The sequence below is a fragment of the Rhinolophus hipposideros genome (genome assembly GCF_964194185.1).
Source record: "Rhinolophus hipposideros genome assembly, chromosome: 9".
In the NCBI taxonomy this organism is placed as follows: Eukaryota; Metazoa; Chordata; class Mammalia; order Chiroptera; family Rhinolophidae; genus Rhinolophus; species Rhinolophus hipposideros.
In genome coordinates, this window is record NC_138055.1 from 63,003,547 (window position 1) to 63,027,524 (window position 23,978).

Genomic DNA, 23,978 nt, shown 5'->3' on the forward strand with positions numbered 1-23,978 from the left:
CTGGCCCGCGGCCAGGCGCCTTGGCTCGACGGTCCGCCTGGCCTCCCTCCTCCTCATACTTTTCCTCCAGCGCAGCCCCCTCCCCTTTATCCGCCCACGATTAGAGGTGGGCACTCCCCCCCACCCGCCACCCCCTCCCCAAGCACACACACTCATCCCACTTGAATCCAGGGGCAGGAACTCAGAAAACTTCCAGCCCGGGCAGCGCGCACTTGGTGCCGGACGCAGGAGCGAGCAGCGGGTCCCCCTCCGGCTCTCTGGTGCCGCTGCCGCCTGCTCCCGCCACCCTAGGAGGCGCGGTGCCACCCACGGCTCGTTCCTCGCCTGTGCTCAGTGCCCGACCCTATCCCGGCAGATCCTCCCCATCCTCCTTCTGCTTTCCGACTGCCCAAGGCGCTATTTGTTTTCTCTTTCTTTCTCTTTCTTGCTCTGCGAGCGCGGAGCGGGGGGAAGAGGAGGAGGAATTCTCTCCCCGCCTAACACTTCCAGGGACACAATTCCCTCCGAGTCTCTTCCCTTTGCAAGCCGTTCCCGAAGTGCTCCCGGTGACCGCGACTCCTGATCCCAGCCCGGGAGGGGAGCCTCCCAACTTCGGACCCTCTCTTGCTTCTCCTTCGCTTGCCTCCTCCTCCTCTCGCTACCTCCGCCGCCGCCGCCACCTCCACCTCCGGCACCCACCCACCGCTGCCGCCGCCACCAGCAGCGCCTCCTTCTCTCCTCCTCCTCCTCCCCTCTTCTCTCTTTTTGGCAGCCGCTGGACGTCCGGTGTGGATGGTGGCAGCGGCGGCAGCTTGAGCAGCAGCAGCGCTCGCAGCAAGCCGGCTCTCGCTCACCCTGCCTCATTCTCCAGCCCCATCACCCACTCTCCCGAAAGGTGCTGGGCCGATTGGGGGCAGCTGAAGCGAAGCGGCTGCAGCGGCGGTAGCACCGGCGGCGGCAGCGGGAGGCAGGATGAGCGCACGCGGTGAAGGCGCGGGGCAGCCGTCCACTTCAGCCCAGGGACAACCTGCCGCCCCGGCGCCTCAGAAGAGAGGACGCGGCCGACCCAGGAAGCAGCAGCAAGTCAGTACGCGGGCGGGGTGGGGGCACCAGCCCACCTCCGCTCCCTCTGCGGGTCCCGGGGACGCGCAGCCCCCCCAGCGCGGGAGTCCAGTCGCCGCGGCCGCCGCACGCCGCCGGCCGGCTAGGGGGTGGGGGCGGGATGCGGAGTCCCCGTCGCAGTGCGCGGCCGAGCCCCGGGGCGGGGAGGTGGGGAGCCGCAGCGGGCGGCCGGGTGGAGGCGGGAGGTGGGGTCCGGCGGAGCGCGTCCTCGGACTTTCGCTATTGTGCACGGCCCCGAGTGGCGCGGTGGCTCCTGGTGATTGGAAGCGGCCGGGGTCGGACAATCCAGGGCTCGCCAAGACGCTTTCCTAGCCGCCTTGCAGTTGCCTCGGGGGAAGGAAGTGCCGGGAGGCAGGAGTGCTCTGCGAGGCAGAGTTGGAGGGGCTGAAGTCCCGGGGGCCGTTGGCTCTGTCTCCCGCCAACCGGGGCTGCTTGCGGGCCCGGGTCTGGCACGCCGCAGCCGCCCCCGTGGCGCCCTCCCCAAGGTCTCGGTTGCCGGAGACTCGCGCCTTCCCGACAAAGACCTCGTGGGCCCGCCAGGTCCTCTTAGGTGTTCCGGGGAAGGGGCCGCAGGAGAGCCTGGGTCCGCATAGGACGGGCTTAGCTCGTTTGGCCAAGGGCGCGATGGAAAGTAGTGTCCCGGAGGGTGCACCGTAGCTAGGGTCCTTTCCTCGTTAGGAGCCCAGTCCCCTTTTTGCCCCTGGATCCTGCGCCTCCGAACTGCAGACATTAAATGTACTGCTCCCGGGCCATTGGTTGGGGGTTGGGAGGGGACGATTGAGGGGCGCCCGGGACCCCGCGGAGTGGAGGGTTTTGTCTGCGGATGCGACCAATTAAGCGAGCAGCCGGCGCCTGGAGAGCTGCGCGTAGCGCCCAGGGCGGGGGGTTTTGTTCGCTGCAATTGCCAAGCCTTGGCGGGCAGGACTAGAGAGGGACGGGTCTATGGAGAACATTTAAACTCCGCTTCCGCGGGCTTTAACACTTCTCCTTGGTTCCTGAGACCGAAAGCGCTTCCTTCATGGCAAATCGGCGGATTCGGAAATTATCCTCGAGTCCCAAAGCTGCCCGAGAGCAAGGTGGGGAAATCGAACAATGTTTGCTCTCCAGCGCGTTTCGGAAAAACGTAGAGGGTTATACCTTTTTGAAATCATCAAAGGCATCGAGCCCATCTAGAGGCCCCTGAGTTTTCCCGCTCTGCCCGAGCGACACTTTATACCGCGTTAGGACCCTGGTTTACACCTCCCAGGAAGTCTCTGCCCTTCCCCCCGCCCTTGTTTCCCACCCGCCACCCAGCTCTCTCTAGCGCTTCTGATTGCCTCCCACCTCCAAAAAAAACAATCCAAAAGATATTGCAGGGGGGTCTGGAGGTGACTGGAGGTTTTACCTTTGAGTTAAGGCAGAGTTCACAAAGAAAAGAAAATGTGTCTCCGATGTGTTTGCTCCGGATGTGCCCACCGGCGCTAGAGGTCCCACAGAAGCTTTCAGGAACCTTCCCTAGATTCTCTAAATAGGATGTGAATTTTCTTTGAAGACTTCCATGAGTTTTAATTATTCTCACTTAATCACCGAGTCTCAATGAAATGTAAATTTATGATTCACTGGATAAATATTTGGGAACTGGAATATTAATCATTGCATTCTCTTAACCACTTGAGTATTTACTACTTGGCATAGAAGCCATTTGAAGTTTTGCTAAACCTATTGATAGTTTCAATTTCTCCTTCTCAGACACTTCCATTCCTTATCACCTTTCCCCCTTTCAGTTTTCTCCAGTTCACTCCGATAGTTTTCTCAAAAGAAAGTTTTGGAGAAATTGTTCATTTTTATCAAAAGGCATTTAAGTTTAGACTAGAGACATTGGCTGCATCTCCAAAAGGAAGTGGAGAATTGAAGCAATTATCTAGATAATTCAAGCAAAACCTCCCACAACAGATTTACCATAATTATTTGGAAATTTAAAGGAGAATGGAGTTATTTTGAGTTGAAGAACTTGGATAATCACTCCAATATTTCACTCAACGTGTTGATTGAGCCCTAATTGACCCACAGTACAGATCTATAGAGATGATTAGAAAACATCTTTTCAATAGGGATGATTGTTGAAATATTTATGATGTTAGCTTCATATGTCTGTTTGAAATGCTAGTACAATGGCTAGTAGTATTTGTGTAAAATGCTCACTATTTCTATGATTTGCCAAATGCATAACCATGCAACTTTTTCACCTTAAAAATGTATGACTTTCTTTCCAAAACATGCAAACTTGTGGCCCTTTGTTGCCTTTGCAGTGTTGAAATAGAATCTAGTTTTCATCCGTAAAATACAATTTCCTCTTTGAACTTTTGGATTAAAATATAGTTATTTTCCCTTTCTGTAATTGTAAACTGTACCATCATCACCATTTATGCTTGACCTGAATGTGTTCCAACAGCTCAGTACATGCAGGAAACCTAACTATAGAGTCAGGGTCAATTCTTTTGCAGATATTCCTGCCACAACAGCATTTTTTTTCTCCACAATTAGGAGCCAACTGGTGAGCCCTCTCCTAAGAGACCAAGGGGAAGACCCAAAGGCAGCAAAAACAAGAGTCCCTCCAAAGCAGCTCAAAAGGTGAGATTTCTTAAATCCTCCCAACTTTCTCAAGGACCTCAGGAACATCCTTGTAATTTTCCTATTCTAGATCCTCACCTAAGGATTTGTCCCAACTGGGTGACCCAAGACTCATTTCCTACCTTTAATATTAGTAAAATTTCTAAGCAGAGGCTTAGCAGAATAAGTCCATGAAGATGCTTCAGTGTTGTTTTAAACAATCACCAAATAATAGGAAACTTAAAACAGGGGTGGGAGGGTGAGGAGGGGGAGTGCAGAATGACACAATCAAGATTTGGGCTACTGGTGAAATAGTTAAATATAAACCAAAACTATAGATTTTGCGGTTTCCTTTAAAAATAATAAAGATTAATTTACTTTGTGCTTATTAGCAAGACTACTGCAGACCCAAACCTCCCTATTAAAGTTAAGTACTTTGCCAAATAGTGATAATTAGAAGTAAATCCAATATGGGGTACTGGAAAACATTTATGAATTTCACAGCTTTAAATGTGATGATAAAATATACTTGTTTGTTTACAATAAGCATGCAGTATAATGTATTATGTCTCAAAAAGCCTTTCCATCAGATGATACAGAAATGCTCTATATGGGACAATGAGAAGTTTTTTAAAACAAATATTTGACTCATTTATTATATATTTTTGAGCGGGATAAAATTTAGTCAAGTATAACTTCCACTGTTTCTCTATAAATTTTAAATTGCAGTGTAAAATAATTTCGTGTTTGTTGTACTTGAGCTAGCAAAGAGGAAATATCTCAGGGTCAATGCATACATACAGAAGTGAAGGTGATTATAAAATTCACACTTTTTAGCTTTATAACTAAATCTGAAAAAAATCTGTGTTCTACCTGTAGGTTTGTATATTAGTTAAAAACAAAAGTTCAAAATTCAGAAGTAAATATTGATACATATTTTGAGTAGATTTGAGTTTACTATGTATAGTATTTGTTAAAAAGGACTATATGCTTTGGGGGCTTAATGTTTTATGTGGCTTTCTCTGTGATTATGTGCGCTAACCATATTATATGTGATGGTTTTCAGTGTTGTCAACTGCCATAGCAACCAGTGATACATACAAAGTTATTTAGAGTATAACTATGAGTTCTTGTCTGTTTTACTTCAACAGTCTTGAACAGAGTTGAAGAAGCAGATTTTTAATATATTTAAATATAACTGCTTCTCAGAATGAAGATTTATGTCTCAACATTTAATCAGTAAACTTTAAAGTAGCTCTAAATTCCTTGTCATTTAAAAGTGACACCATATAGTCTTATATTCTTCATATGAATACTTTCTGTTACATTTTACCTAATTTATTAAATTAACTAACAAGGGCTAATTTAACAAAGGGGGGTTTTTTGTTATTGCTGTTGTTTTTTACGTTGCATAGTGTGTGATTTACCTAACTTAATTTTACTCTAATGAGATGGCAAAGGAGTATCTTGGTAGGTAGCTAAGAACTGTTTAAACTATGATGTAATTGCTCTGAAAAATGCACCATTATAACATCTCATCATAAATAATTTATTTAAAATTCAATACAAAAAAGAGAAAAGAAATTATCTTTCACATTTCACTACATTATACTACTTTGAATGAGTAAAGAGATGCCTTCTGTCACCTTCTTTCATTTTGAACAGTTTACCACTGACAAAATCTTTATTGACAAGGAAAGGTGAGACTTGTGCCTAATTTACCACCTGAAGCAAAATATCAAAAAAAATGATCTCTTTACAAGTAAGGTTTGATTTATTTGTAGTTACTTTAATAATAGGCATTTACAATGACTGTTCCAGGCTACTTATCTCTTTGATAGTTCTCCATGTGTATGCATACATCTTACAACTTCTAAAACAGAAGTAGGCTTTCTCTTTCCCAAAGAGATTTGTCCTTGAAATCTTTCATTCTTCCGGACAGAATTATATCACACAATTCTGTTACAAAAGTACCCCTTTTCATAAAAGTGAATAAATACATTTGCCCATAACATGACTATTATATTTCTTCAGTTTTATAAATTACGCTTCACTTGGAGAAGATAATACTTTGCAAAACAATGAATGACATTGATGAATTGTTCGTGGCATGTATAAACTTAAGGTATTTTCACTTTCAGATCAGTATTTATTGAGTTGGCTACTACCCTATATAAACATGATTCTCAAATATATATTTGTTTAACAAACATATATTGTATTCTAACAAAATACATGTTTGTTAGGATTTTGAAAAACAAGCTTTTTTGGAAAAAGTTATATTGTTCCTAACATGTAGGATAAAAACACCCTGCTAGACTCACCAGAGTAGATATGAGAAGTCTTCCATGATGAATAAATTGGGTATTCTGAAAACTCAGACTCATCAAAATGAAAAATATACAACAAAAACTGGTAAGTATATGAGAATAGAAATGTAAAATTAGACAAGATCAGTGTACACTGGAATCTTGATGATGTGTGTTTAAACTTTCTTGCTGCTTGGAGTTTCTTTCTTACAAAGTTTATGTTTGGTCTCAGTAACTGGCCTTGGGGCTTTTGACAACAAAACTGCTTGTTGGAAAATTAGCAATGTGAAACTTGACAGGTCATACAGAATGTTACAAGACCAAGGGCTTAAATTAGCAATCACTTTAATTTCAGGCCATAATCAATATAAAATTGATCTGTATAATATATTTAAAAAATTATAAAAACACAATTTGTTATCCTTAGAACTTTTGGAAGAGACTTACTCTCCAATCTGCTTGTATTCCACTACTGACAGATGCCCATGGATGACCATTATGTAGTAATTCTAGTCACTTCTGAGAACACCAATCTGAGTGCTTACAATTTGTCCCTGAACCAGTTTCATATTTGTTATCTTAACAAAAGAAACCAGAAGTTAATATTTTCCTGAATAAATAATTTTTTCGTGTGTGTGTGTGTGTGTGTGTGTGTGTGTGTGTGTGTTGACCCTTTTATGTACGTTTTAGTTTTAGTGTATCTGTGACCAGTTACCTCTTAATTCCTTTTTGTTTTGTTTTGTTTTCCTCTCATGTTTGTGCCTGATGGAAATATTTTGTATTTTCACATTTCCCAGGTGGGGAGAGAAGAAAGATATCATCTCTTTTATGGTTGGCTTACGGTTTTTGTTGTAGCTTTTTAATCATGAGAGAATACTAGAAGGGTCGTCATTAATTCTCCAGTATTTAAGGTTACAAATCAAATTAAATCTCAAGCCAGTACTCATTCAGGCACTTTTAGGAAAAAAAGCTTTTTTAGATTGAATTAAATTTTAATAGAAGGAAATTACATACCAAAAAGATTTCATGTGTGAGAGAGCCCTACTTCATCATGTCATAGATTTGCCTGAACTTACTTTTGATTTTAGGTGTAATGACCAGACCTAGTGAGCAAAGGGCAGAATGAAAATATCTAGGTAACGGATGTATATAATTCAAATAACGTGTTCAGGCAAGCATTTAATTTGCATATTCCATTTGCTTGTACAAAGAAGGCCTGATATTAATTGAATACTATCAAGGCAGATTTATGCTCCTTCTAATCATGTTCCTAGAAATGTGGTTGATTTTTCATAAATGATGACTAGTGCCAATCATAGATGTTTTAGGACGAGAGAATGTGGGTTTTACTTATCATTTCAGATAAATGTTAGAACACAGATGCTGAGTGAGGACAAGGTGTTTTTTCAGAATATAGTAGGCTAAACTGAAGAGAGTAACCAAAGGCATCCTTATAGGTAAGTCAGAGAAAGACAGTATTAGAAGTTGTCATACAATTCCAGCCTATGGTTTCTATGTTACTACTATGATTTAGTTTGATTCCTCTGTGTTATAATGAGCAGGTAATTTCCACTGAGATCCAAAGCCCTAGTTGAGTCTACAAATGAATCCAGGCAGGTAGAGTGAAGTGAAGCCTTGTTGTTGTCTCCATTAGCTGGAAATTTTAGGCTGACTTATCTAAGCAATTGACTCATTTTTTTTCCACTTCATTTTGCCAGGGAGGACGAAGCCTTAATGCATCAGTAAATTCTGGAAATGCGAGTCATCATGGACAATGATCCAAAGATAGGAGATTCCAGTACATTTGAATTACTTTATGAAGTAACTTTATTTCAAGGGAACCATAGATCTCATTCTCTGGAAGCCATCATTCTTCCCAACTTTTTCATCAAAAGCTCTTCATTACTTTAACTGACCCACAAACCCTGGCTGGTTTTTATCGCAAAGTTTCAACAGATCGTTTGGCTAAGAAGTTAGAACATAGCAGATTGATATTATGTTGCATTTCAGTTCTCTGGAGAATAGATGGATGCTGAAGAGCATTTTATGTCAGTCAAGTCATTCAGACCTATCTTCTCTTGCTGGTTGACTTCTGCGATTTCCAGAGCTCACCTGGGAATCACATAGCTTGGCACAAGGCTGGAATGATGGATTTCACTATTTTAGATTCTGCAGTTTTTAGTTAATGAATCTCTGTTCTGCCAACCAGAAGGAAAAGGTGAATGGAGAACTTATATTTTAGGCTATTCCATTCTGTATTGCATTAATACACTGAACCATTTTGAGTGGCTTTTTCTAATTGATTTAGCGAGTAGTAGTACAGTCATTCTCTTTTCTCCAGGATAACATGTGGGGAAGGTAGCTCAGAAGGTAACCCCTGTGAACTCTTGTATCATTGCTATTGAGTTTTCTGATTATGAAAGAGATAGAGGAACAGTTTAAAAGAGGAGAGTTATAAACTTTGAAAATTGCTTTTCCTGTCATTTTGGCCTTGGCATTAGTGTTTGTATAGGTGAAGACAGTGGCATATAGATAATAGCATGGGAGTTGACAGTGAGTGCTTCCTTGAGTACAATGAGTACGAACTCCAATGGATGATAGAATTTACTTATATTTCCTACTAGAAAATGGAGTGATGGCAAACTTGTAACATCTTTCTAAGACTAAAAATGGTTGCACTTAAAAATTGGAAACCCATAGAACTGGATTATCAAAAATGTAAAATGAGAGTTACTCAATGCTTAGTCCGATTGATTAGTCCAGTTGCTTTTGATGCCAGTGCACATTGATTTACAGTTTATATTTGTTAAAGGACAACTGAAAGAACTAAAATGTGGCTTTCTAAACTTTGGATAGTTGGATCCATATGCTCTTAGGTCTGCAGGTCTTAATCCTAAAATATCTGTACCTCCATCTCTCCATCCATCTATCCATCCATCCACCCACACATACAAAGAGATACATGAAAACAACACAAGGTACTATTATGCACAAATATTTTTCTAGCTCTTTTTTGGGGGGGAGAGAGGTGCAGATGCGCTGATGGAGTATAGGTGGGGAAGGTCTGTCTTTCATGCATTATCACAGTACCTATAAAATAGGAGAGCATTTAGAGCAGCAAAAAAATCACTAGCTAAAAATTACTAGCTAAATTTGACCCAGAAGTCAGAACTGGATAATTCTCTTGATTCCCAATCTCAGCTCTTGTCCGTGTCTTTATAGGAAACTTGGAAATGTCTTACTTTTAACTACTCCTTTGTTTCACATACTAGAAAGTTTTGATTTTTTAAAATTTGCCCACGGCTATTTTATTTTATATGGGAATATCTACCAGAAGAACAGACCCTTTATTGCCTTGCAATCAGATTGGGTCTCAGTTCCACTGCTTATGAATGTGGGCAGATCGCTTAATCTCCCATTTGTGAAACGAGGGAGTACTAGCTGCCCTGCTTAAGTAAGATGATGCTCAAAAGGTTACTGCGGAAACTCAAAGAATTGGGAAGGATTTTTTATGATTATTGTTAGTTTCAAAACAGTGTAATAGTTAGACATTTCACCCCTCACAAAGTGAAAACCCCCCCTCCCCCAATCTATTGCCCCTCTGACATCATATAACTCTATTACAATTCCATTGACTCTATTCCCTATGCGGTACTCCATATCCTGTGACTATATATATTAAATTATAATTGACATAAAATATTAATCAGCTTCAGCTTCAGGTGTACAGTGCAGTGGTCAAACATCTACACCGTCCATGAAGTGGTCTCCCTAATAAGATATGTGCCCATTTGACACCCTACAAAATCTTTACATTATTGATTATATTCCTCAAACTGTCTTTCATATCCCCGTGGCAATATTGTAATTACCAATTTATGCTGCCTAATCCCTTCCCCTTCTTTCTCATCCCCATTTCCCTCCCATCTAGCAACCATCAGTTTTTTGTGAGATATCTTTTTTAAGGGTAACATTTTCAAGTGTGAGGGAGAGAAGAAATCACATGTGAATACTTACTAAATGCTGTCGCTTTTGTCACACACTTTACATACATATTAGCTCCTTTAATGCCCAAAGGTAGGCATTTTGGTCTTCATTTCACAAATGAGAAACTGATTCAGAGATGTAAACGGTGACATGTCTAATGTTCAACTCCAGCAAATGGTAGCACCTGGGTTTGAATTCAAATCTCATTCTAAAGTTTAGGATCTTTCCACTACTATGTGCTGTCAAATATTTTGTAAAATATTTGCTACAAGGTAGATGGTTATCTTCAGTAATCTGAAATGCAGGTTGGAAATTAGATTTTCAGAAACCTTTGGAGGGCCACTCTGTACAAGCTTATAAAGGGCCTGGAAATGTGTGTCTGCTGCAGCTTGGACCTACGGAATCTGGCCATCAAATAAACCATAGGGCTATGCCTTTGGAGATTATAACATATCCAGAAATTTTCTTATTTGTTAAGTAAGGGGCTAGATGAATTGCTCCCAAAGTCCTACTCAGAAGTCCCACCAAGCTGTAGAATTCTGATAGCAGGAGGAAAACAAGACACACATGTGGTATAAACAGTAGTGTTTCTTTCCTTCCTTCATTCAGTAAAGATATATAGTAAGCATATCTTGTGCACCAGGCTCTAATGAGAAGCACTTCCAAGTTCAGGAGTTGTATTTCCTAGATGAATGTCCTTTCTTAATTTTTTAGTCCAGAGTACATTTAAGAGCCTGGAGTATCAGACTTCTTAGAGAAAGAAATAATTATATTTCCCATTTAACATTCCAGCCCTCAAGAACTTGCTTCTAAACATATATAATTAAAGATACAGTACTGAATCTAAACTTTGAAAAAAGGCAAAAATATGAATGAAGACAAAGAAGAAATAACACTTTTCATAAAATATGATATGAGAACTGCAAATATTAGTATAACAGTGCTGGTCATAGTTTGAAATTTTAGTTTTTGCAAGTGTGGAATTCCCATCCTCTCTCCGTTTCCTCACCCCCACCCACAGACAAGCAGGAAATAGTTAATGAGTTTTTTCATCTCAATTATGCATGAGTTTGGTATAGAACTAAATTCTTCCACACTGGTGAAGGAAAAACAAATATACACCTCCACAGTCTTGCATATTTTCAGATATTAAAACAAGCTTCCCAAATGTTTTGTCTTCTATTGAAAAATAATATCCTGAAGAGCATTAAACACAGGAAAAAAAGTTAAAGCTTATGTTTTCCAATATGTAAAAAACCAGGATCTATGCTGGTTTATAAACTAAAATCCTAACTTGTTTTGCAGCTTTTGTGAAGTTTGATCAGAATGATTAAATAATGTGGGTTTTAAAGAACAATGCCAACCTCCCAGATCGACGCCACACAGCACACAGCTAATGTGTTTCTTCTAGATGTGGTCTCAGAAGAGGGTTTCGGTTTACATGTAACACTGACCTGAAGACCAAGGAGCAAGTTTGCTTTTAACAAGTCCAAGTGATAATCGTGATATTTTGCCCTTTAGTTAATGGTGCAAATTTTGTTTTTGAATAGGCTTTTTGTAAATGAGATGCTCATTTTAAAGTCCTCTTATTTGCAGGGCTTTCTCTCTCTCTTTGAGAGATTTGCTTTCTCTGACTTGCAAATGCAGCGAAACCCTTTTCGAAAACAACCCTCTCTTCAACAGATTTTAGATATGTACACCCAGATCACATCATGGTCCCTGAAACAGAACAGCTGTACAGAGAAAGCCAGGTGTAGGTAGCACTGTTAGCCTTTAAGGTCAGCCGTAAAGCCTGCTCGCCGCCTCCTCTCAACCCCACCTATCATCCCCCGCTCGTTAGAAAGGATTTGTCTTCCATGCTTGTGTAGTTTACAACTGGGTAAACTGTACAGTCTTCAGTTGCTTCCAAAGACTAAATCAGACACTGCTTCTGTATAAGGGAATTTTGTACTTGTATACCCGAGTATGGTCCTAGCCACAGGGTTTCTTAAAAGAGTCATTCTAAAGATGACAGGTGAGTGTAATGGAATATTTGCATTGACTGAACCTTCTTTGAGATTGGAATAACCTGAAGGAAAACTCCCTTTAAGAGTTCCATCTTGTTAGGCGTAAAAGAACATTTCTTGAGCACCTCATTTACTGCGGTGCTTCACTCTTCACAGGAGGCGTTATCTCCCTTTCACAGAGGAAATCAAATTAGGGTTTTCAGGGACCTGCCCATAGTCATAAAGCTAAAATGTCAGGGCAGGGATTTGAATGTAAGCTTTCCAAAATGGAGCCTGTATTCCTCTTAAGACACCTCCCTCCCTCCCTGAGACAAATCTCAGAGGTGATTCACTGGGCACTCCTGGCTTTCACTTAATTTAACTCATGCCCTTAATGACTGAAGTTAAGACATTGCCACTAGCCCCTGACAATAAATGATTTCTTTGTGGAGCTATTGAATAGTAAACAACGATTCAGACTGCCCAATCTGATGGTGAGGTTTCCTTCTGTTCTGGGAAATTAGCTTCCTCAGTGTCAATATTAGTTAACTAAAATATCGCCTTATGGTATCAAATGTGTGTATACTAAGGAAAGGTAGTAGCACTAGGAGGGAAGGAGCCCAGTTACAGCCCAACAGAACTGGCTTCAAATCCCATTTAACAGCTTGGTATATGACCTTGAGTTATTTACCTCACCGAAGGCTTGGCTGCTCATCTGCAAAATAAGAGAAATAATAACACCTACCTTTTGTAAGTCTGTTGTGAGGACTCAAACCACACATGTGAAAGACAGCCCAGTGTCTGGGGCATTTTAAATGCTCAATAAATGTGAACTAACAATTATACAGAGTTTGGGTTAATTCATGGGACCTATTGGATAATAACGTCAGGCCAAGGAGATTTTATTTGGTGAGAAATGTGGCCCATTTTGTCTGTATCGATCTATATATCTAGCTAGTTAGCTAGCTGTCATCTATCTCCATCTATTTTTACCAGGCAGATCGAAGAGAGGAGGAGGAGAGCCTCATTTGGAAGTGTAGACAGTTAGAACAGGTGATTTTAGTATCATTGTATCAAGTATCTATTGGTTGCTACCCCAGATAACAAGTAAAATGCAAAACAAGTTATCCTGGCTCAAGTTACCTATATTGTGGTGATTATATAGCCTTGGGATGATTCTCATACACAGAAGAATATGTACTTAACTTTTCTTTATTCTGAAAAGTATAAACATGTTTTTAATAGAAGATATATGTGATGTGATGTGTGTACATTGGTTTATTTGGGGATTGGAGTAGGGGTGATAAACACAGGGAAATTAATTTGTAGATAATGTTAAATTTTGATTCAAAAAGGAAAGAGCAATTATGATATCAGAAAAATCTTTTATGAAGTAAAGCAGTGAAACAAATTCAAGATAGTTAGAAATATAGTCACGTCATGCATGTATTGAATGTGTTGTTGTTATTGTTAATAATGTACATTTTTTATCAATTATTATTTTTATTTTTAGCACCCATAATTTCTATTTCAGGGACAAACATTGATGATTTCTTCCAGATAGTTTTTCTCTCTGCTTTAGGTGAACTGATAGACAGGAGATTGTTTTTGGCAAGGAATAGGAAATTAACTGTGCAGAAGTATGCAACTGTTTGTGTTTTGAATTAGAATGCTATGTCTTCTCACTTCCATTTAGACTTGCTTTTGACTAACAATGTAGGTAAAAGTGCTTTGTAAATTGTAAAGCAATATATCAGTATTAACTCTTATAACTTTAGTAGTGACGTGGAAAGAAAAATCATCATTTAAGAAACATTGATTTTCTAAAATACTACTTTATGTAATTATGGATATGTGGGAATAATTTTTTTATTATTATGGCTAGAAATAAGAGGAAATCACTCCAGGCAAGCCGTAGGGTGAGGGATTGTACAGATACCTCTTTACATCATGCAATGAAAAAAAAGAAGAATCTACTCAAAAATGGAGAAGATGAACCTTAAAGGAGAAAGAGATTGTTAAAACAATCTCAATACCGCCTCTGCAAACCAGAACATGCTTACTTATAAATAATGTCAGGTAGGAAACCATATGACTTCCTTTTTCATTTTGCAGAAAGCAGAAGCCACTGGAGAAAAACGGCCAAGAGGCCGACCTAGGAAATGGGTGAGTAATAAGATAAAATCTCTGTTCTTTTTTTCTAATGAAAAGTTTGTTGATTGAAATGAAAATTACTTTTACTTAATCAGTCACATTAATTTCTAACTCTGCTTTGAGGAAATCTTTGAAAGGGTTAAAGCAAGTGAAAGTTTATCACCTCTCCTTACCATTAGGCTCCAGGAGTTTTCTCAGAACTCTTCCTTTCCTGGAGTGACTCCTTTCTGATCTCTTATCAATGTGAAAAGACTCTCCACTCTTCCTTCAAGTGGGGGTAACAATGAGATGACTTGTTCAGTGCGTTGCGTAACTAAGGTTAAAGGGTATTATGAAACCTTGGAAGTTGATTACAAGTGGTGATCAAGTTCAGATGAAATGTGTTTGAGATAACTTTTTAACTTTTTTTTTTTTTTTTTTTTTCCGGTTTGCTCCGTGGCTTCGCTCTGGACATATCTCCTTTTCTAGGTAGTTTGTGTTGTCTTTTTTCACATTGGCTTTCCTAGGAAACCAGGTTTTAATTTCCAGTTTTTCTTGCTTCCCTTAGTAGTCATTCTTACATCCTGACATTATCGACAGTAGCTTCCGTGCAAGTGTGCTTGAACCTATAGGCACACAATTTCTGACCTCTATTTGAAGCCAGAAATTCAGTGATCGCTGAAGAGCTTCCCTAATTTTACCTTCCGTGGACCTTATGTCCTCTGCTGCAATACTGCCATGTTCTTTTGGTCTGTCTTTCCCACTGACAGAGGAGAAAAGTCTTAAAAATGAATAAAACCGTTTCTCAAGAAAAAGGAAGTCATCCCACCTTCTATGATGGCAACTTTGACTTTCTGTTTCTCTCTTCTCTTTTATTCTTCATGTTTCATCTTTTTAAAAAGTTTCTTTGCTGCTTTGCTGGATTATAATCTCCTGTTAGCTTGCCATTCCTTTTTCCTCTACAGTTCTGTATTATTTGTTATTTATACTTGGGTATTACCTTTCATTTAATTTATTCATCTTGTATTTTTGTTTTGTTTTGTTTTCTCTCTGCTCAACGTGTGTTGGGGTTAGATTTCTTAGCACAAGGAAATGGGAATGATCATTTAAACCCATCTCAGCGTTACAGTGTCACCTTAAAGTGAGAGCATTTTATTCAAGCTTCTGTTCAGTAAATGAATTTCCCTCAAACCTACCCACCAGGTGGTGATCATCTAGATTGTGCTGGATTACTTTGAATGTTAGTGAACTCACTACCTTTTAAGGCTGTCTCTTCCTTCCTGGAAACCTGAACATCAGAAAATTAGAACATTAGAAAATTCTTCTCTCTGACTCCCTCTAGCTTCTACTCACTGTCTCTAAGCCTCCCTCCTGAGAATATGCCGAGGAATTGTTTTCAGTTTTACTCATGATAGCTGTTCAAATATTTGAAGACAATTAGCACATACCCTTTGTTCTCTTTTCTGGTTTGGATACCTCCAATTCTTTCAAATTTTTTTTTTCCCCATAAAGGAACATTCTGAGTATGTTTGATTTTTTAGTCTTTTGAAATATATCACCTAAAACTAAGTATCACATTCTAGGTTTGAGCTCCACAGCTACTGGGTTTATCACCTCTCTTGTACATATGGCTCCAGTTACCTATTACTGCTTAATCAACCACCCAAAACTTAATAATGTAAAAAAGAAAAGCCATTTTACTATGCTTAGGGCTTCTTTGGGTCAGGGATATGGACAGAGCTCAGCAGAAAGCCTTGTCTCTGCTTCAGGGTGTCTGGGGCCTCAGCTGGGAGGACTCAAGCACCAGGGGCTGACTCTAGTGCTTGGGGTCTAAAATCTAGAGGCATCTTCACTCACAGGTCTGGTGTTTTTACAAGATTGGCTCAAAGTCTGGGTGCATCTGGGAATGACTGGAACACCCACATACATGGCCTATCCAGTTTGCTGGTCTAAGGGTAGGTAGTCAGACTTCTGACATGCACTCAGGGCCCCTGGAGAGAGCGTTTCGGCAAATGAGGAGGAAGCCACAAAAGCTTTTTTGACTTCGTCTCTAAAGTCCAAAAGTGCTACTTGCATTATACTCTGTTGACTATGTTGGTATCGGCATACATGTCAAATACAGGCCTGCCATTTTCTAAGCATCAGAACTTTGAAAGCATATCCTATCCCATTGAACTAATCAATAAGAAAGACCTGTGTAACCTTTCTGATAGGCAACATAATGGAAAATAGCGAAGTTCTTTGAAGTCATGAGATTAATTTTGCTAAAATGAAGTGAAGTATTATAAGCAAATACAATGAAAGTTAACCAACACAACAGCTTCCATCAAGTGCGGCCTCTTCCCCCCCCCCGCCCCAGCTATGGAGATATAATTGACATATAACACTGTAAATTTAAGGAATACAACATGTTGATTTGATATTTATACACATATTGAAAAATGATTACCACAGTAGCATTAGTTCACACCTCTATCACCTCACTTAATTACCATTTCTTTTCCTGCGGTGAGAACATTTAAGATCTACTCTCCTAGCAGCTTTTAAGTGTACTGTTAGCTATAATTACTATGCTAGATCTCCAGAACTTACCCTATAACTGGAAGTTTGTACCTTTTGACCAACATTTCCCCATTTCCCCTCCTCCCCGGCCCCTGGTAACCACCATTCTACTCTCTGTTTCTAGAAGTTTAGCTTTTGTAGATTCCATGTATAAGTGATATCACACAGTCTTTCTAAGTCTGACTTACTTCACTTGGCATACTGCCCTTAAGGTCCGTCTACGCAAATGGCAGGATTTCCATCTTTCTCATGGCTGAGTAATAGTCCATTGTGTGTGTGTATGTATATATATGTGTGCATGTAGATATATATATATATATATATATATATATATATATATATATATATATATATACCACATCTGCTTTATGAATTTATCCATAGATGGACACTTAGGTTGTTTCCATATCTTGCCTCTTCATTGGTCTTTATACCTTTCATCTTTTCTACCTTTGGGGTATCCTATAATGTTTTCTCGTTGACTTCCATAGGTTAGAGTCATGTCACTACTCTCCTTGGAAACTTGCGATGGTTCCACAGCCAGCTAATGAATTAATTACAACCTGCCTTAGCACTTTGAGATTCCTACAAGTTTACACCCACCTGTCTTTATGGCTTTCTTTTCCACCACTCATCCTCACACAGCTGATGTTTCAGCCAAGCTAAAATAAAATAGGGATTAATTAAAGGATCTGTATGTTTCTTTTTCCTCAATGTATTCTTGCTCATTTGGGGAGATCTGGATTCCAGGCAACTGATCTTCATGCTGGATAAGAAGCCTATGTAAGGCTCCCATCACAGAAACCCTGGCCTTTCTGAGAATAATTGGGCCATCCTCATTGACTCTCTTTCTCATTTTTACTGGCTGTCAGAATGGAACATATTATGTAGTGAATTGTTACAAGACCCGGATTTGTTCCCCAAAGAAGAGTTGTTCTACTTAGAAGAGGAAATAAAAGGAAATTGTATATTATTTCTAGACAGCATGCTTCCGCTTTGCTTGTCTATAGTCTGTTGGGTAGCATATGCAGCCAGTCACAGAAAGGCATTCAGTTCAATGGCATTCTTTACTGGAATGCTTGTACTAAAGAAATAAGTTATTGCATTTTCCATAGGAAATGGGTTTGTACTTTATAGTAAGTTCAATTCTTTCCAACAGTGTCATTCACGGATTTCCTTGTATTAGAGATATATTTTTCAACTGACTGAATTTACTAGGTACATGGCCTGAAAGCCAGATGGCTCCCCTTTTATTTTTCTGGGTTCCTTTGTTTTGCTTCAAAGTTCTTTTGCTTTTAAAAAGATGTCTTGTAAATTTTATAGTGTCATGTAACAGATTTGGAAAAACATATCTACAGCACGACCCTCTCATCTGATGTGATTGGAATCTGTAGTTGGTAGGTTATTCAAAGGTTGATTAACCAAAAGTATGAAAATGTTGGAGAGAAAGTTGTGCTGGCCTTGCTTCTTCAGGGGATAGGAGGTGGCTAATCAGGTGAGGACATTAAATACATTTTGGTTAATAAACAGTAAAAGTGCTGTTTAGTCTCCTTTGTCCTTCCCCGCCAAGTTTGAATTAGATTTCAGATCTGTTATTTTGATGGGTTAGTCTGGATTTCACCTTTTTCCCCCTTTTCTTCTTTTTGATATAGAAGTGAGAGGTAAAGGAAAGAGAGAGAAGTGGAACCTAATTTTTCTCCTGGGCTTGTAGTTGGGAGCTCAGGATCTGGATTCAGATAGCCTGGGTTCAATGTCTGGCCCGTCACTTGACTGACTGTGAAATCTTGAGCAAATTACATGACCTTTTAAAGATCCAGTTTCCTCATCTTTAAAAAGGTGGTAAGAGCAATACGTTCCTCATAGGGTTGTTGTGAGACTTCAATAAGATAATGCATGCAGAAGGCTTCATAAAAGGCATGGCACATAGTAAGTGCTCAATAAATGTTAGAACTTAACGATTAACTTCACTGTACACTTTCGTGTAGATATCATTGACAGCCTACACCTTACTTACTTAGAGCTCCCAGTAGTTACACATGGAATGAGGTGACAGTTATGCATCAAACTAACCAAGTACCTTTGGAGGTATCATTATTCTTCAATACATCTATACTGAATATCATCAAGCATAAGAATTGCTTATAAATAATACTAAAGTACATTAGAAATCTATTTGCAATTAAGGGGAACATTTTAAATTGTGGTTTATAAACCTTCTAATTGTAGAGGTTTAGTGTCGTGTGGTTTATTAATTTGAAAAGTAATATTTCTGCCGCGATACGCATGTGAGACATGTCCAGGCCTCTCAGAACCTGGGTAGACTTCTGTTAGTCAGTCCTTCTGCTAAGTGAAATGAGGGATTTAATTTGCATTTCTCAACTTTTGCCTAAGAAAAGAGCTCATCACATAACTGATTTAGTGATGCAGAATATTTGGAAAAACTTGTAGAGTGGAGCTAAGGCTCAAAAATACAATGAAATAAAAAAGATGTGAACCTCACGTATGAAATGCTCCATCCAGATGTTGCTTAGTGAAGAAACTAGTGCTTCTGGAAGAAAAGAAGCAAGGACAAAAAAACAAAGAATAAATCAATAGGAAAAAGATGTTTTGGGGTGTTTTGTTTTAAGAATATCTTTATGAGAAAGGAAATTAACAATAAAAGGGAAATACTCTCCAATGTGAATTAATGGTTTTTAAAGAAAAAATAATCATTCTGGAGATACTGAGATTGACCTAGAAATTGACCCAAGGACCAGATGCTGAAGCTTAACTTCAATTGGTCACTCGAAACTTACTAACAAACCCCAGCTGTTCTCTTGGGTTGCTGATTCTCTTTATTTGGTAATGGGGTGTGTGCAGTAGTATGTCAATTTAAAAATATGCATTCCATTCTAACTCTTTCAGGGGACAGTTGTCTTTCTTTCATTAAAGAACTTGTGATACACAGGAAAGTGATGTAATTTCATTTGTTAGTCAAACATGTGAGGATTCTAGATAGGCAACAAGGGCTTTTTGTTTTTCCAAGTTTGCAGAAATCTAGAAACTTAAGTGATGATTTGAGAGTCAAGTAGGGGAACTAAATCAGAATAAAACCTATGACAACTACACTGTTTGAAACTCTTTAGATTTCTTCTGAAAATCCCAACCATTAATATATTGAGGAACCTGGAAATCTAATGTTGAAGTTAAAACCTTAGGTCTTCATTTCCATTACTTTTTCCTGCCAGATGTTTGTTACTTTAAAAAAAAAACAACACCCAACTTTTAGCCGTTTGTAATTTAATACTTGCTTTGTTTAAACTGAAATATAACTTCGATATTTAGAAAGGAATATCCAATAATGTATATTGCAGATAATCGTATTTTTTTACTGGAGTCAGAGGGAAAGAAATGACTTTGTTTTAACATCAAAAACTGTCTGCTAATGGAATGTGTGAAGGCAAAACCATTTTCCCTTAGAAACTTGTAATATAAGGATGCTTTAAAAAAAATAAGAGATGTTCCCTCTGAAGCACATGTGTTGATATATGCTCAGTAAATAAAACATAAATTTTTCTGATGCGTATTATATGTTCAAGATTGGTAAGCAATATTTTCTGAATTTATCTCCTCCTTCACAATATTTTGTGGTAAAATGGAATACTTTGTAGAACAGAACTCTGGGGGGGAAAGTGACAAGTCTATTTTGTTTTTTAATAGTATACTGCAAAAGTCACTAAAGTTATTTAAAATTTCAAGATTAAATGTAAAAAACACTAATAAATCATACTCGGGAGGCAAGAATTGGGTTTGATCATATTTTGACTCAAGATTAATCTTTTCTGTTTGTTTAAATATTGAAGTGCTATTCTTAATTATTCTGTTAAATGAAGTCTTGATAAAAGAGATTGATAACCTGCCCTACTTGGTCATCCAGTTCAGTTTGGCATGTCCAATTTCTACCAGATTCTGACCATTCAGAGTTATAAAGACATTGACCTTTGGGGTCAATAATACCACAATAATACCACATGGCTATTGCAGTACTGTGACATTGACCCTGCCACAGTCACCCTGCAATAGCCATGTGGTATTATTAAGCTATAATCAAGGAAGACCGTGTTTTCTTCCCACTTGTGGTTGAATGGCAAATTATAGACAGGAGATGGTTCAGATAAATGTCCCGTTTCTCTACAAAAAAATAATCAGAGTGACAGAATTCTGACCACGAGAGTTATCTCAATTTCACTCTCATTAGATGACAGACGTTATGGAATTCATTGACCATTTTATATGACAATAAATGTGCTTAAAGACCATACTACCATATAGATATTTACCTAGCATACCCATATCTGAGTATATATGGTTGGCAGTAAATATTTCTAAAATATTTGATACCATCATGTCATATATAAATAAAATTAATATACCATATATACTTTTTAATTAGGCAAGACAGGTAAAACCATTATTCCATATTTAAGAAAACACTTTTGTTCTGTTTTTAAGGGTGGCACCTGCTTTTATTTTAAGATTTTTTTAAGTCAAAGAATTTTTTATTCTCAACTCATCAATATTTGACATGAATATTTAACCATTTTTGGCAACATTTCAATCCCATGGGATTTAAGCAAGGCTACCTACCATCTCTACTGTGGACTGAAGGACCTCTGCATTTTGAGGAGCTGAGTACCTTTGGGCAGCCCTTTTAATTTACCCATGCTTTTTCTCCTGTTTAAATGTTTTACCTGTAACTAATGGCTGTCAAGCATTTGTCAGGCACAAAAACCTTTATTGCTACAACGAACTCTATTATCCAGGGACTGATAATTAAATTTTAAATGATCCAGCCTCACATCCCCTTCTTTACTTTGTTTTCCCTGCTTCTTCCCCTACCCTCACCTGCCTTTGGCCATTTCACTGTTCATTAGCCCCTCCACCAGATAGGGGCAGGGCCAGGAACAGGGGGTCAACTCTGGTAAAAGGCTTGGTGGGAAAGAGGCTGTAGTAATGGCTGACATAAGGCTCTCAGATCATCTGTCAGTTTGATATATCCAAGGTCCCCCCCAAACCCTGTCCTTGGGGGTAATTCAGTGCAGCCATGACGCTAAAATTTGTTTTTCATTTATTATTTATTTATTCTTATAGTAAATGTCATTTTAGAAGTAAGATAAGACTTTTTTTTAGGACGCTGTAGGAAGCAAAATCCCTTTTTTATTTCCTTAGTATTGATGATTATATTTCCTTAGTATTGATGAGTGGTTGCAGAATAGGTGTGGTTTAATAAGTCTTTGCCCCCTTGTTCAAGTCCAGAAGAATTGCGCTAAGTTTACTTTTGCATTAGACTCAGGTTGTGGAATGATAATTCATTAAATTCAGGCAAAGGAAGTTTGCCTTATGATGTTGACAGGGTCCTATTTGGGTATTAAAAGATCATATAACTAACTCTAGCTGTATGATCAAGGGAAGCCCATGTTGTCACTTTGTGCTGTGGTTTCATTGCATTAACCCAGAAAATGCACTTTGAATGTCTCTTTGAACATAGTATTGTGCAGAAGGCTCAACATGTAAGATGGACAACACAGATAGGGAAGAAACTGCTTGAACACTTTTTTTGTTTGCTTGACTGGACCGTGTAAAACCTGGGGCTCTAATTGCGAGACCCTTTGATTTTGTGATTTTCCATTTGTCCTAATTTTTTGCTCAAGTCTTTTGACAGTAATTATGGATCAAGCCCTGTGTTGGGGTGTGGGGCTATGGAGGCCAATAAGATAGGAGGGGGCTGCCTTTGGGGTGCTTCCAGTCTGGGGATCCAAAAAGGGAAATGTGATGCCAGCGCACTAGATTAGTACTCTGTGCTTTGGATGTCTTGAGGCTAAATGAAATTTTAGTTTTCAAGTACTTTTGAACTCTTTAGAATTTGACAGTCCTTCTATAGAAGGGATGATGTTACTTTGCAAATTCTAGTAGCATTCTCTATCCTTATTTGAATGTAACGGTCTATAATTTATGAATTTGTTGTATTAGTGGGCCTGAGGTTATACTCTCTCATTATCACCACAGCAAATATCCAGGCAAATATCAAATGTATACCTGTTTGATTTATCGAAATAATGAGACTTGATCTGAGTAAGATAAGCTTTAAAGGACAGATATTCAAGTGTCAAACACAGTCGTGAAGTGAAGGGGACGGGAAATCAGAAAGACCAGGATAATTTTATTGAGCCACCACCTCAACATAGGTGGATCTTATTTTTTGTCTTTGTTGATGCTGAATTTAAATCGTGTTTGTCAAATAACTTTAAAATCGCCAGATGTTAAAGAAACTAATTATATACTTTAATATCTCTGACTAGTGCTACGCTTTATATGGAAAATGAGCTCTTTGAGGGTAAAAAGCATAACGTATTTGTCTTTTCACCTTCAGCACCTATAGAACATAGGAGGGAATTCAGCAAAGTGATTAAGAGCTCAGACTGCCTGGATTTAGTTAGCTTATCCAGGCAAGTTGCTCATTGTCACCAGTTCCAGTCTCCCTGTGTATAAAACAAAGGGTAATAATAGTGCTCATTTTATAGGATTATTTTGTAAGAACTAAATGACAAGTCATCAAAAAACTTTATTCAACATGCAGCAAACACTCAATAGATCATAGTGGTTGATATTAGCATAGCTCTAGGCTCGTAGCAGGATTTAATAAATACTTGGTGAATAGAATGACAGCATTTCTCTAGTATGTATAAAACGTGGTCTTTGAATTTTTGTTTTCTAGTAGTGAATGTGGATTTGAGGTGCATTCTTTGGCTTCTTTTTATTTATTTTTTTAATCTGATGATTTATATTTTCAAAGAAGTTACACAAGGGTTAAAAGTACAACCTGTGGGCTTCAAAGCAGTGTTTGTAATAATTTTGAATTCCAGCTTATGCCTTTCCACTTAAGAAGTAAGCTGTGAACCGCTATCACCAGGCCCAATACCGGCTTTGAATACCTTGCCCTATATTAATGTTTCCATTCCCTCACTCCTGGAAATAGCATTCTGCTTTCCAAAATAGATGCTAGTGCTGTACCTTAAAAGAATTTTTGTCACAGCTTTGGATCCTCAGAAAAACAGAAGAGAGCTATGTTGACACCAAATAATTTTCTAAGGTAGTTTCTAATTTTTTTCTTTAAAATGAATTTAAAATGAATTCAAAAATTCATTTTAATTGCCTGTCTTTCTTTTACTGCTAATTTTTCTACTAACATGAAAGTAAAGAAAGGGGGAAAATCAGTTAGTAAGTCTATTGTTTCTTTGACCTCTTTCAAGGGCATTTGGATGCCCTTCAAGGG

At 39.0% G+C, this 23,978-nt stretch overlaps 1 protein-coding gene across 2 annotated transcripts in view; it reads left to right on the forward strand.

The window, feature by feature from the left end:
* Positions 1–933: 933 nt before the first annotated feature.
* The window catches only part of HMGA2 (high mobility group AT-hook 2), a gene marked incomplete at its 3' end in the record, with an annotated part of 130,933 nt that continues 107,888 nt past the window's right edge, over positions 934–23,978 (forward strand). For both annotated transcript variants that reach the window (XM_081058456.1, XM_081058457.1), the window contains exons 1-3: positions 934–1,062; positions 3,625–3,711; positions 14,087–14,137. In XM_081058456.1, the coding sequence (XP_080914582.1) occupies positions 952–1,062; positions 3,625–3,711; positions 14,087–14,137 (249 nt within the window). In that variant the 5' untranslated portion in view covers positions 934–951. The remainder of the gene's footprint in view (positions 1,063–3,624; positions 3,712–14,086; positions 14,138–23,978) is intronic.